General features: G+C 54.6%; 1 protein-coding gene across 2 annotated transcripts; it reads right to left on the bottom strand.

Annotated features, from left to right (window-relative positions):
• Positions 1 to 937: 937 nt before the first annotated feature.
• On the bottom strand, positions 938 to 8,531 carry SLC48A1 (solute carrier family 48 member 1). 2 transcript variants are annotated; one of them, XM_045555112.1, is made up of 4 exons: positions 8,286 to 8,464; positions 7,669 to 7,865; positions 2,730 to 2,897; positions 938 to 2,103 (listed from the first exon to the last, which is right to left on the bottom strand). In XM_045555112.1, the coding sequence occupies exons 3-4, from the start codon at positions 2,860 to 2,862 to the stop codon at positions 1,967 to 1,969; spliced, it is 270 nt and encodes an 89-aa protein (XP_045411068.1). In that variant the 5' UTR covers positions 2,863 to 2,897; positions 7,669 to 7,865; positions 8,286 to 8,464; the 3' UTR covers positions 938 to 1,966. The 2 variants fall into 2 exon arrangements, with proteins under 2 accessions (XP_045411068.1, XP_045411067.1); XM_045555111.1 differs by lacking the exon at positions 7,669 to 7,865 and having other exon boundaries at positions 8,286 to 8,531.
• Positions 8,532 to 12,136: the final 3,605 nt, after the last annotated feature.

The raw sequence follows: 12,136 nt of genomic DNA on the forward strand, positions 1-12,136 counted from the left end.
CTGTGAAGGGGCCTGTGCCGTCGCGTGGGCGTGCACACGGGCACACAGCTGCGCCACACAGCATGCGCCCGGCTGGGAGCCCAGGGCAAGGGGTGAGCCGGGGCTGGGCTGCAGCCCCTCTCTAGCTCCTTGCTCTTCTGCGGCCCCTGCCCTGCAGGAAGAACGCATTCTGAACACACCCCAGCTGTCCCTGCCTGCCCCACCGTGGGGTGATAAGGAGGCGGCCCTGGGCTGAGTCCACAGACACAAAGCCCAGCCCTGGGACGGGGGGGGGGGAGGCAGGAATGCAGGTGCTCGGCCCCAGCGAGTCATGAATCAGACACCCCTGGGTTCAGGTCCCAGCTGGGAATTCAGGTAAGTCCCATCACCTTCTGAGGCCTCTGTTTGTCAGCAAAAGGCTCCGGAAATAGATACTGTTTACAGTTCCTTCTGCTCTAATGTGCCATGACTTCTTAAGCATATACTGGGCCTAGAAGAGAGAATGGGCTAGGGAACAGGCCTGGGCAAGCTCAGCTGGTATAAACAGAGAGGAGGGCGTCCGGGCTGCCAGCACCTGCCTTTGCGGTTCTGAGTCTGCCAGGCTTTTCCAGCAGGAAGAGCAGCACCTCGTTACCTTAGCCCTGGCCCCGAGCCCGCAGCAGCCTGGCAGGGTGTGAAGGGAAGAGGTGCTCGTCCCTTTCCCATCTGGCCTGGCCTCTCCTGTGATGGACACCAGATCCCACGGGCGTTGCTGAGGCTGTGCGTGGGCGTCCTCGCCCCTGCTGGGGGCGTGCTGAGAGCTGGGAGAGGGGAGCTGAGCTGCTGGTTCCCCACAACTTGGACTAGGGAAATGGTTTAATCCCATAGCTAGAGAACTATTACCACCCTCCGCCCCGCCCACCCCTCCTAGTCCATCCCCCTTCCAGGTTCCCTCCCCACAAGTAACCACCAGAGGCTGTCTGATACAAATGGCTGCTGTATTTCTGCTAAAGTGACAGTGACACAGATAAGGCAAAGAGCTGAGGGGCAGGACACATCGTGGGTCTGTGGGAGAGGGGTAGACCGTGCAAAATGGCAACCTAACATAAAAAGATCTAGGTAACAACAGGCCCCTCCCTCCTGAGTTAGGTGAGCCCTTGGGCCAGTGTAAGGGCAGAAAAGCAGATTTAGTCCTTCAGAAGGGAGATTTAAAAAGATAAAAGCTTTAGTTGAAGGGCAGTGAGCAGGGGCTGGAGTGGGAGAGAAGGTATCTCATGGCTGGGGGTCTGGGTGCAATGGCACTCTGAGGAGGCAGAGTGGAAATGCAGGGCGAAGGGTACACGGTACAGGTTTGGGGGCCCCTTCTAGCCTATACCACGTTGCCCCCTTCCCCAAAGCCCTTCTGGGGGCAGGAGCACATTCCCCGTGACCCCTAGTCTGGCCTTGTTGGGGGAGTCCTGTGCTGGGATGTGGGGATGCCTCTGTATTTTGGGGGTGGCAGGGAGAGGCCGATGGCTTCTGGCTCTAGCACACTCATGGGCGGCCAGCTCGGGGTGAGAGGGTAGGAGGAGGGACACTGAACTCTCCACTCAGCTCCTCAGGCCTTGGGGAAAGAGCCCAGTGTCGCCATCTCTGGGACTGCTCCGCCCCCAGGCGTAGGTCAAGGCCTCATGGTCCTACCCCTTAACCCACAAAGATTCCTCGGTCAAGGCCTCATGGTCCTACCCCTTGACCCACAAAGATTCCTCACTGAGTGCGAAGAAAACATCCATTTGAGAAGGTGTAAAGCTGCCCTCCAGCCAGGCCAATGAGGAGCAACGTCTTCCACCACACCCAGGTCTCCCCGGCAGGACAGGCAGGATAGCTTCCTGGGAGACCACACTCGTCCTGCTGTGCGCTCTCTGCCAGTTCTGGGGTCCCAAGGGGGTGGGATCAGGCCCTCCCAATGTCTCAAGAGACTGAGTCCAGGTCCTGAGAACCCCCGGGGTGCAGAGACCTCACCCCTGGGTCAGAAATCGCTGAGGATGCTGATGTCTGCGAAGTCAGCCCGGTAGCGGTGGGCGTAAAGGCTCAGCAGAAAGGCCCACTTGAAGGAAATGAAGCTCCAGACGCTGGAGAGGTAGTAGCTGGTGGGGTCTGTGAGGCCTGCAGGGAGAGGAGCCCAACAGTGACTCGAGAGGGCCCCGCCCTCAGCCCCGGCACCATGCCACAAGCCCAGGGCCACCCTCCTCCTCGTGCTCAACATCCCGGCAGCTGAACGGACCCCACAGAAAGACTTAAGTGAGTGTGACAGAGGTTTCAGAGCATTCCAGCGGTTGCAGGCCGGAGGCCGTGGGGGTGAGGGAATGGCAGGGTTGGCCAAGCACAGGTCTGTATCATGCACTCTGCTTTTGTGACACGTACCCCAGGCCACTCGCAACCTGCTTTAGTTAGGATCGGACTACCCCGGGCAGGGAGAAGGGCCTCTGGATACTTACTGCCACCGCCACCAGAGGGCGCCCCCACCCCAGAGCTGGGCAGAGACTGAGCGGTGCCAATAGCTAATGCGCATGGGCAGTGCTCAACACTTCCCGCAGTCTCATTGAACACCCCCACCGTTAGGGATGGGGGCTCATTCTCCCCACTTTAACGCTAAGACTCCCCAGGCTCAGGGAGGCTAAGTGGTCTACCCAGTCCCCTGGACGTGAGCTGCGGAACCAGGACCGGAATCCCAGGGTCTATTCCTAAGCCCCCGCTGCCCCTCCCACGCCCCTTCTCGGGGACGCACTCACTCTGGTGCCGGGTGATGGCGAGCACCAGGAAGGTGCAGAAGGCGGCCACGGAGACGGCCAAGAAGAGGACGCCCACGAAGAAGAAGCCGCGCAGCCCCTTGAGCCAGGTCCTCCAGTAATCCTGCATGTACATCACGTGCGTCACCAGCACCCACAGCGCCAGCACACCTGCGGGAAAGACTGGGTCAGCGACCCGCCTGCCAGCCATGCTGCAGCCCGGGGGCCTTGGGGATCCCCAGGCCCTTTGGGTCCACTAGGCCAGGCCTATTTGCATAAGAATACTAAGAACACTGGCCTTCCTCTCTGGTTCCCTTGTGACTGCAGAGCGCAGCTTCCCGTGGAGCTGGACAGGACCTGCGGTATCACCAGGACTTAGATGCAGAAGCAGATAAGAGACTCTAGCTGCCTGCTAGCAAGCCAGACATTAAAGAGATTTGCAAAAATAGAAAACCCTGCATTCTTCTCCCTGATTGTTTTTGTTTGGAAAACATGAATATCTCTCACAAAAATGTTATTCATGTTGTTAACTCAATATTATTTTTAGTATTACTTTCAAGTGTTGAAAAGTGTTCTCAGTTTTAACTTCTAATATGGCACATGTCCATACATACCCATGTAAACAAAATTTGCTTTGAGTTTCACTACTTTTCAAGAGCATAAAGGGGTCCTGAAATCAGAAAGTTTGAGAACCTCAGCAGCCCAGCCTGCTCTCCAGGGACTTCCCACTGTCCTGGGGCTGTCCTCCCACCCCACGCTCTTCCTCCACCTGGCCCTCGGAGGCTACGACCTCCAAGCTTCAAGGCTTGTAGCTGGGCTCTTAGGCAGCAGGGCTCTTCCCAAACTCCCTGCATTGGTCTTGCAGGATAAGGAGGCCCAGCCATGAGGACCCCAGGGCCACCCAGCACCCAAGAAGCCTTCTTGCTATTAGCCAGACCTCATGCCACTCCCTCTAGTTTGCAGCTTAGGGCAAGCCAAACACCCCCAGCCTTTCTGGGCCTGCCCTCTGGGCCTGGGTGTGTACTTCCCCTAGGGTGCCAGCTGCCACTCGGCCAATACAATACAATACAAAACAACCCTCTGTGCCAGGCAGTGCCTGCTGGCACAGCCCAAAGACTGGAACAAATATCAATTCCATTGGCAAGGGTCCGGATGGGGCCGTGGGGTCCCAGCAAGGGAGGAATGAGGAAAGCGGCAGAGCCAGCTGCAAGCTCTCCACCTGCTGGCCTGTAGGGTGTGGGCGACACAGGCTGCTGTGCCCTAGGAGTCGGGAGGCCTCTCCAAAAGGGGGTGGCACACACTGCACGCATCAAAGCCTCCCAAACATGCAAGGAAGGATGAGCATTTGGGCAGGGAAAGTGGTTATCTCTGGCAATGGAGCCAAGGAAGGGAAGTTGACAGGGAGGTAGGGTGGGGAGCGCTTTGACTGAATCTATGCTATTTTATTTCTTATGCTGGATAGTGAATATAAAGAATTTTGTTAAATTGTCTACCCTTTTTTACATGCCTGAAATATTTCATCGTTTTTTAAAAAGTAAGGGGCGGGGGAAGGTAAGGGGAAGCTAGTTATCGTGGAGCTATGCTCTGGATATCAGCTCAGAAGCTGTCACAATTCAGGTAGCCTGGTGAGGGACAAAAACCCATGAGCCTGCAAGCCAGGAAACCTGAGGCCCGGTGCTGGCGTGCCCCTGAGTCCTGGTGTTTCCACATCTAAAAATGGGTGAGCCCAGAAGTCCTGCCAGTCTGGATAATCAGGGGCCCTGGAGTTCCACCCTAGGGAGAGCAGAGGTCCACCAACCCAGCAGCCTCCCCTCCCAAACAATCTCCCAGCTCTGCCCCTGCCCACCATCCTCAGGGTTTGGGGGCCTGGAAAGTGGGTCCCCTTGCCCCTGAGATTAGGGATAAGCATCTCTCCATCCTTGCCTAGTTGGGCAGCTGCAGTAGGCCAGTCATGGACAGAATATAATCCCCTGCTTCTGCTTACATCCTACGTGATCTGGATTTTATACCAGCCACTGTCCTCAAAAGTCCCACTTCTCTCACATCATCCTAAGTTTTCACTTGAGGGAGATGTTTGGTTTCTTAAAGGGCCCTAGGGATGAGGCTTGTTGTCACTGAGCACATTCAAGGAACAGTCAAATGGGCACCTGTCTGGGACAGGTCCACTCGCCCTCTGTCTCCTCATGCCACAGAGGGGCTGGAGAAGTTGAGCTCCAAGATCCTTTCCCACTTGAAGATTCTGGAAGCCAGCTTAGGAGAAAAATAAGGAGGTCAGAGCAATTCCTCTGTGACTCAGCAATTTCTGGGTTAGGAAATGCTGAAATAGAGGCTCATGAAGATGCCAGCTCTTAGTCCACTGGCCATGATCCAGTAGTTCCCCAAAACTCCCACCCCCATGTACATGCACATACCAAAGAGGGCTGTGGCCAAGAGGGAGAGGAAGACGGCCGTTTGGGGTGTTCTGGGGCCCTGTTCTTTGCTAATAAGCAAGCATGTCTTTACTCACCTCTCACCTCCCCTCAACCCTGCTCCAGGCCCTGCACGTAGGCCTCACATCCAGATAAACACACGCCTCATCTGGAGGCAGGCCCACTCCCACCACCCTGACTCCCGCCACCCTCCTCAGAAGACAGCTCCCTACCAACTCTACCCAAAGAGTTCACTGAGTGAGCCGGGGCCCCTCAGCGGTCCCCTCCCACACCTCAGGCAGGAAGCGACGTCTCTCAGCCCTGCACCTTTCCCTAGAATACTCTGGGACTCCAGCAAGCCTGGTGTGCACAGTTCACAGAGGAATGGACAGATCACCAGCCCTGCCTGGCTGCAAGTGGGTGCCAGACCACACCCTAACTCCACCCCACCTGCTCCAAGGAGCAGGGTCCCTGCTCCACTTCTGGGCTTACAGCTGACAAGCTAAAGGCAAGGAAGGTGCAGGGCTGGATGGTGAAAACATCCCTAGCAGCTGGGCTGGAGGTGAGAAGACAGAAGACCGCCAGGGAGCCCCCGGGGGAAATGCAGACAAGCAGGACACTGGGCCTGGGTCAGGCCCCTCTACATTTGGGCACTCCAGCCCTCTGCAGCTCACGTGGGAAGAACACAGAGCAGTTTAGTCTCCTGGGGCAACTATTCTTTTTCTCTTTCCTTGGCCTACTAAACCTAGAGCAAGAGTCTGTTTCCCCCCAGGGTTCCCACAGCAAAGCCAGAGCAGGTAGGTCCAACCCATGCCTCCCCACCAAAATCAGCCTTTCTTCAAAGACACTTTTTCCCAGATACCCACCAGGCTAGGAGACTGTGTCTTCACCCACAAACTCTCTGCCCATTGGAACCAGGGGCTCCACGGCTGCCCTGGCCCCAGAAACCAGCACACCCAACCAGCCCCTGCCTGGTCTAACACAGGGGAGAAGGAGCATGCTAGGGCTACCCTCTGGTGACTCAGCAGTTTCTGGGCTGGAAAATGCCAAGTCAGAAGTGAGGTGCTCACAAGTCACTAAATCCGCTGACACTTCACCCCCAAAAGGGGAAGAAGGCTGACTGGCTACAGACTGTCTTAGAACCCACTTGGGGTGGGGAAGGTGCATGGCCCCGGCCTGGGAATCCCTTCCCTACCACCATGCACCACCACCATCTACCACCACACAGTTTTGGCTCTTCCATGGCCACTGTCAAAGGTCAAATGTCGGGTCAAAAGCCAGGACCCTACTCTAAGTGGTTGCTGCCCTAGCGCCTCTCCCTGAAGGCAATGCCACAGCCCACAATTGGCCTGCCTCAGAGGCCGAGGGAAGCCGCAGGGATGGAGAAAGGGCAGAGTTTGGGTCAGAGGGAAACCCTAGGCAACTCCCCAGAGTACAAGAAAGAAGGCCTTTTCCACAACTTTCTAACAAGCAGCTGGAGATGAAAGATTCAGGGAGTGGACAGCAGAACTGCAACATTTCAGACCTCGAGGGAGGTCAGATAGCTAGTTCAGGGGAATCTCCCGCTCCTTACAGAAGAGGAAACTGTGGCCCAGGAAGCCTTGGTATGCCTGAGGGCACAACGGCTAGGAACGGCTCACCTCAACTGCCACCAGGCCAGACTCCGAACATACCCAAGCGGGGGGTCCCAGGAACGGCCCTCCCCCATCACCCCTGTCCTCCCCCTTATCTCAACCACCCTGCCCTGACACAGCCTTCCAAAGGGAAGCAAGCAGCAGGGCCAATAGGAAACAGAAAAGAAGCTGTAAGAAGTGAAGAAGCGAAGAGCATGGAAGGTGGTGGGGTGTGGAGGGAAAAGGAACCAGAACCCAGAGATAAGTGGGCAGAGATGGGCTGGCTGCCCCCAGGAGGGACAGGAGCCCACAGGTGGCAGGGCAGCTTGGCAGGCTGAGAATATCCCAGCCAGGGTGCCCACCTGCACTTCCGTGGTGACCCCAGCACTTCGCTTAGCATTGCTTAGACTGGGGCTATGTATGCCCCTCTAATAAGGCAGAAACCCACCTGAGCTCTGGCTATACCAGGGGATGGCCTTCGGCAAGCCCTGTGGCAGTGAGTAAATTAGTTATTTTTAGTTATTCCATGTAGGGCTCTTTTAGCGGAGGATTTTAGTAATAGGATAAGATCATCATATGTAAAAGCATTACCCTTACATGTATTTTTTCCCCAAAGTCCTTTCCCACACATATTATATCATGTAGCTGTGTAACCCTGGGCAAGTTATTTATTTAATCTAAACTTTAGAGTATCTGTAAAATAGACACAACAATAATAATGCCTACTTCATAGGATTAATGTAAGGATTAAATGAAATAAGGGAAGCAGATTACTTAACACAGTGCCTGAAACATAGAAAGCATTACAAAAAATGTTAGCAAGTAGAAATAATATCTTTTGTCTTCACACCAATTCTATGGCACAGAGAGGTTAAATTGCGTGCCAAAGGTGCACAGCAAGTAGGGGGCAGTGTCGCGCATCTGGCCTCCACCAGCGCGCCGGTGCCGCCCCTTCTCTCCTTAAGAAAGGTGGTCGGCGGGGCTCGGCGGAGGAGCCGCAGCAGACGGCTCGCAAAAGGCACCAACGTGAGCGGAAAGAAAATGTCCAGTTTCCATCAGATCCCCAGCGCCGTGCTCCCAGTCTCCGCGGAGGGCTCTGCTGGGGTTGCGGGTCCACGCTGGAAGGAGGCAGATGGGTTCCCCAGCCCTCTTCCTTTCCCTCACCCAGCACCCAAGGAAGGGACGCTTGGGGGACGAGGATCCCCCAGAACGAGTGTGTGCGTCTGGGGAAAGGAGGTGGCCAGGGAAGCGGGCGCCGGGCGGAGGGCCGGCAGACGGGGCGCGGGGACGAAAGCCGGGCGGCGCGGCAAGCTTGTGCAAACGGCAGCGGCGGGCTCGGGCGGGCATCGGGTCCCGGGGGGCTCCGGGGGATGCCCAGGAGCCCGGGCACGCGCCGGGCCTGCGCTGCCAACCAGTGTTTTCGGGTAAACACCCCACCCGCTCCCCGGGGGAAGCGCCGCCCAGGAGGATCGTCCCGGAGCAGCTGACAGCGCGCTCCCCGCCGCCCGCCCGAGCCGGGACCCGGCGTCCCCGCGTACCTGCGAGCCCTCCCATGGCCGCGGTCCCCGGCTGCCTGTAGACCACGGTCCAGACGAGGAAGATGGAGAAGCCGGCCACGGAGCTGATGCCGGAGTAGGCGGCGCGGAGGCCGAGCTGCAGCCGGGACGGGGCCATGGGGCTGCGACGCCGGGCGGCCTCCGGCGAGCGCGGCCGAGAGTCACAGGTGCAGGGCCCGAGCCGCAGCCCGAGCCGCCGGCGCCCCGCGCTCCGCCCCCGCCGGCCCCCGCGCCCTCGCCGCCGGCACAGCGCCCTCCCCGGCCGGAGGCCGCCCGCGCCCGGCGCAGGCCGCACCCCCGCTTTGCAAAGCCTGCTCGGCGGGTGCCCGCCAGCAAGGCAGAGTCCTGGGCTCGTCCCCAGACGCGCCCTGGCAGGATGGGTGGGCCTTGGCCGGGCCCGGGAATATGCCTTTATACAAGCAGGCTGCGGTGATTACTTTTTAAATTTTATCTCTAAATTGGAGGCACATTCTCGTTTAAGATTTAAGTTTGTTGCTAAAATACATAAAAATTAGGAATATAAGAGTACACAGTGAATATAATTCCTTCCACGCGTCCCCCTGTCAACCAGGTGCCCTGTCACCACATCTCAGAAGACTCCTCCGCACACTAATGTTTGAGAACCCCTGCGACCGTCCCTTTCTAACCCCAAACACCTATTCTCACCCGCAGTTCCCCTTTCCGTTTATCCTCACAAGCTTCATACCCCCAAGTCCCCACCAAACATCACCCCCACCCTCAGAATGAGACCATTCTAAAGTAGCGACACAATCTGTAGCAGGAGGACACTCAGCGACACCGCGGCCCCGCCGCCCGCTGGGAGGGAAAGCCTGGGCACAGCCACAGGGGCTCTGCCCCAGCACCTAGAATCTATTAATATAATGCAAGGGGAGTCCACCGCACACACCTGTGCAAAGTATGTAACCAAACCTCTAGTATTCGTTCGTTTCCTTTTGCTCTTTTAACACATCACCACAAATGTGGTCACTTAAAACACATTATTTTACAGTTCTGTAGGTCAGGAATCCAAATATGAGTCTCACTGGGCTAAAATTAAAGGGACATCAGGGCTGCCTTGTTCCTGGAGGCTCTAGGGAAAAATCTGTTTCCTTTCCTTTTTTTTTTTTTTTGGAGACAGTCTTGCTCTGTTGCCCGGGCTAGAGTGCCGTGGCGTCAGCCTAGCTCACAGCAACCTCAAACTCCTGGGCTCAAGCGATCCTCCTGCCTCAGCCTCCCAAGTAGCTGGGACTACAGGCATGAGCCACCATGCCCGGCTATTTTTTTCTATTTTTAGTTGTTTGGCTAATTTCTTTACAATTTTAGTAGAGAAAGGGTCTCGCTCTTGCTCAGGCTGGTCTCAAACTCCTGACCTCAAGCGATTCCTCCCGCCTCAGTCTCCCAGAGTGCTAGGATTACAGGCGTGAGCCACCGCGCCCAGCCTGTTTCCTTTCCTTTTCCAGCTTCTAGAGAGAGGCCACCCACGTGCCTTGACTTGTGGTGCTCTCTCGCCCTCTTTCCCCTTACAAGGACCTTTGTGATTGAGGACCCCACCATCCAGGATAATCATCTCAACATCCTTAACTTCATCACATCAGCAAAATCGCTTGGCCTGTGAGGTGGCACAGGTTCTGTGGCATTAATTTGGATGTGGGCGTCTTTGGGGGCCATTGTTCTGTGGGCCACACCCTCGGGGACATAAACTCCATGAGCAGCAGGGATGGGGGCTGCTTTTCACACCAACACCTGGAAGAGTGTGCGGCACATAATACTTCTTAATAAATATTTGTTGCATAGATGAGCATGAATGAATGAGGGTGAGATTTAAGTAACAACAAAGGGAATTATACACAAGGAATCTAGGCAGGGCATGATTCATTGCCCAACACTGTAAACCACATTTGCCTTGCTCAGATAACCTCAGGAGCTTCTTTAAAAATAAATAAACCCAACTCCACCCCTGCCTATTAAATTTTGAATCTTGGAGTGTGTGACTGTGTGTGTGTATACATATATATATATATATATATATTTTTTTTTTTTTTTCCTGAGACAGGGTCTTGTTCTGTTGCTTGGACTAGAGTGTAGTGGCACGATCATAGATCACTGTCACCTCAAACTCCTGGGCTCATATGATTCACTCCCTACAGGCTCATGCCACCAAGCCTGGCTAACTTTTTGATTTTCAGTAGAGATACCCAGGCTGGTCTCAAACTCCTGGGCTCAGGCAGTCCTTCCGACCTGACCTCCCAAAGTGCTAGGATTACAAATGCAAGCCACTGCACCCAGCCTGGAGAATATATTGATATTTTAATGAGAAGTGATTTTGATGCTAGGAGATCAGCACCCAGCCCTCCCTTAGGAGCCAAGGTGGAGAGTAAGTGCTGCCCAAAGCTGCAGAGGAGGGAGCACGCTCGTGGTCCAGAGTGCACTGCCACGGCAGCTTCAGAGCTGGCGGGATGGGCAACATTCCAGGCAGTGGGGACAGCATATGTGATGGCCCAGAGGGGAGAAATAACATGGCACGTTTGGGCAACTGTAAGTAGTGTGTGGCTGGACTATCAGGTTTGAGGGTGGAGTGGTGGGTTTTGAGAATAGAAAGGTTCTGAACATAAAGGTCCTTGCAGGTTCTGCTATGAAGGCTGTCCCCTCTGCATGGGGCCTGGGGAGGGAAGTAACCCTTCTGTGTTTTAGAACGATGGTGGGAGTAATAGAGCAAGAGTGAGCTGCCCCTGAAAGACTAGAAGCAGACAGATGAGTTGGACGAGTACTTCACCTTCCAGTGCTTTAGTTACCGAACAGAGACCACAGTAATGCCTACTTCAAAGTGCCCTGATGAGGTATGGGTGCTTAGCAGAGAGCCAGCACACTGCAGGTACTCAATAAATGTCAGGAAGTATAATTAGCAGCAGCAGACAGCTGCCATGCAAGAGGTGATGAGGGACCTCAGAGTTGGTTCAGGCGGAGGCAGTGAGAATAGAAAAAAGGAAACTGATTCAAGAGATATTTAAGCTATTTGAACCTAAAGGTCAGGTAGGAATTCATTAGCTGGGCGGACAGAAAGGAGGAGAGCAAAAATATTATGAGTGGACATTATGGGAGTATTGGAGAGCAGCAAGCAAACTTGTGCTGGACAGTGAGATTGTGCAAGAAAATAATGAGAAATAATTATGTAACAGCGACGTGGGCCCAGGTTGTACAAGAAGGTTAAGGCCAGGCTGAAACTTTCTTAATTGTGGAAGGAAAAAGGAGCTATTAAAGGGCTTTAGTGTCAGATGGGATCAGAGGCGCAGCTTCACCATTTGCTGCTGTGACCCTGGGCAAGTGCCCCTAACTCAGAGCTGCCCAACTGACCTTTCTGCCCTGAAGGAAATACCGGCTATCTGCACTCTCCACAGGGTGGCTATTAGTCACACATGGCCATCGAATACTTGATGTGTGGCTAGCGTGACTGTGGAACTGAATTTTTAATTGTATTTAATTTTAATTAATTTTAACTTAAACAGCTGCACATGGCTAGTGGCTACCCTGTTAGCACAGCTAGAACCTCTCAGGACCCCTGTTTGTATGAGGGAAATAATGATGATACCTCACCGGCTTGTTACAAAGATTGAGACACATTGAGAAACTATAGTGAAAGCATTCAACACAGAAATCCAACAAACTGTTGTACTGTTATTATTGAACAGGGGTAGCGTGACATGAGCCAGGTCTTGGGAAGATTAGTTAGAGTGTAATATCCAGGTTAGATTGGATGGGGAAATAACATTGTAGAAGACAAAGCATTCATAAGGTTATTTTAGTGGTAAGGTGTGAGATAAGTAAGATCTTATCTG

Source organism: Lemur catta, chromosome 6, assembly GCF_020740605.2.
Source record: "Lemur catta isolate mLemCat1 chromosome 6, mLemCat1.pri, whole genome shotgun sequence".
NCBI lineage: Eukaryota > Metazoa > Chordata > Mammalia > Primates > Lemuridae > Lemur > Lemur catta.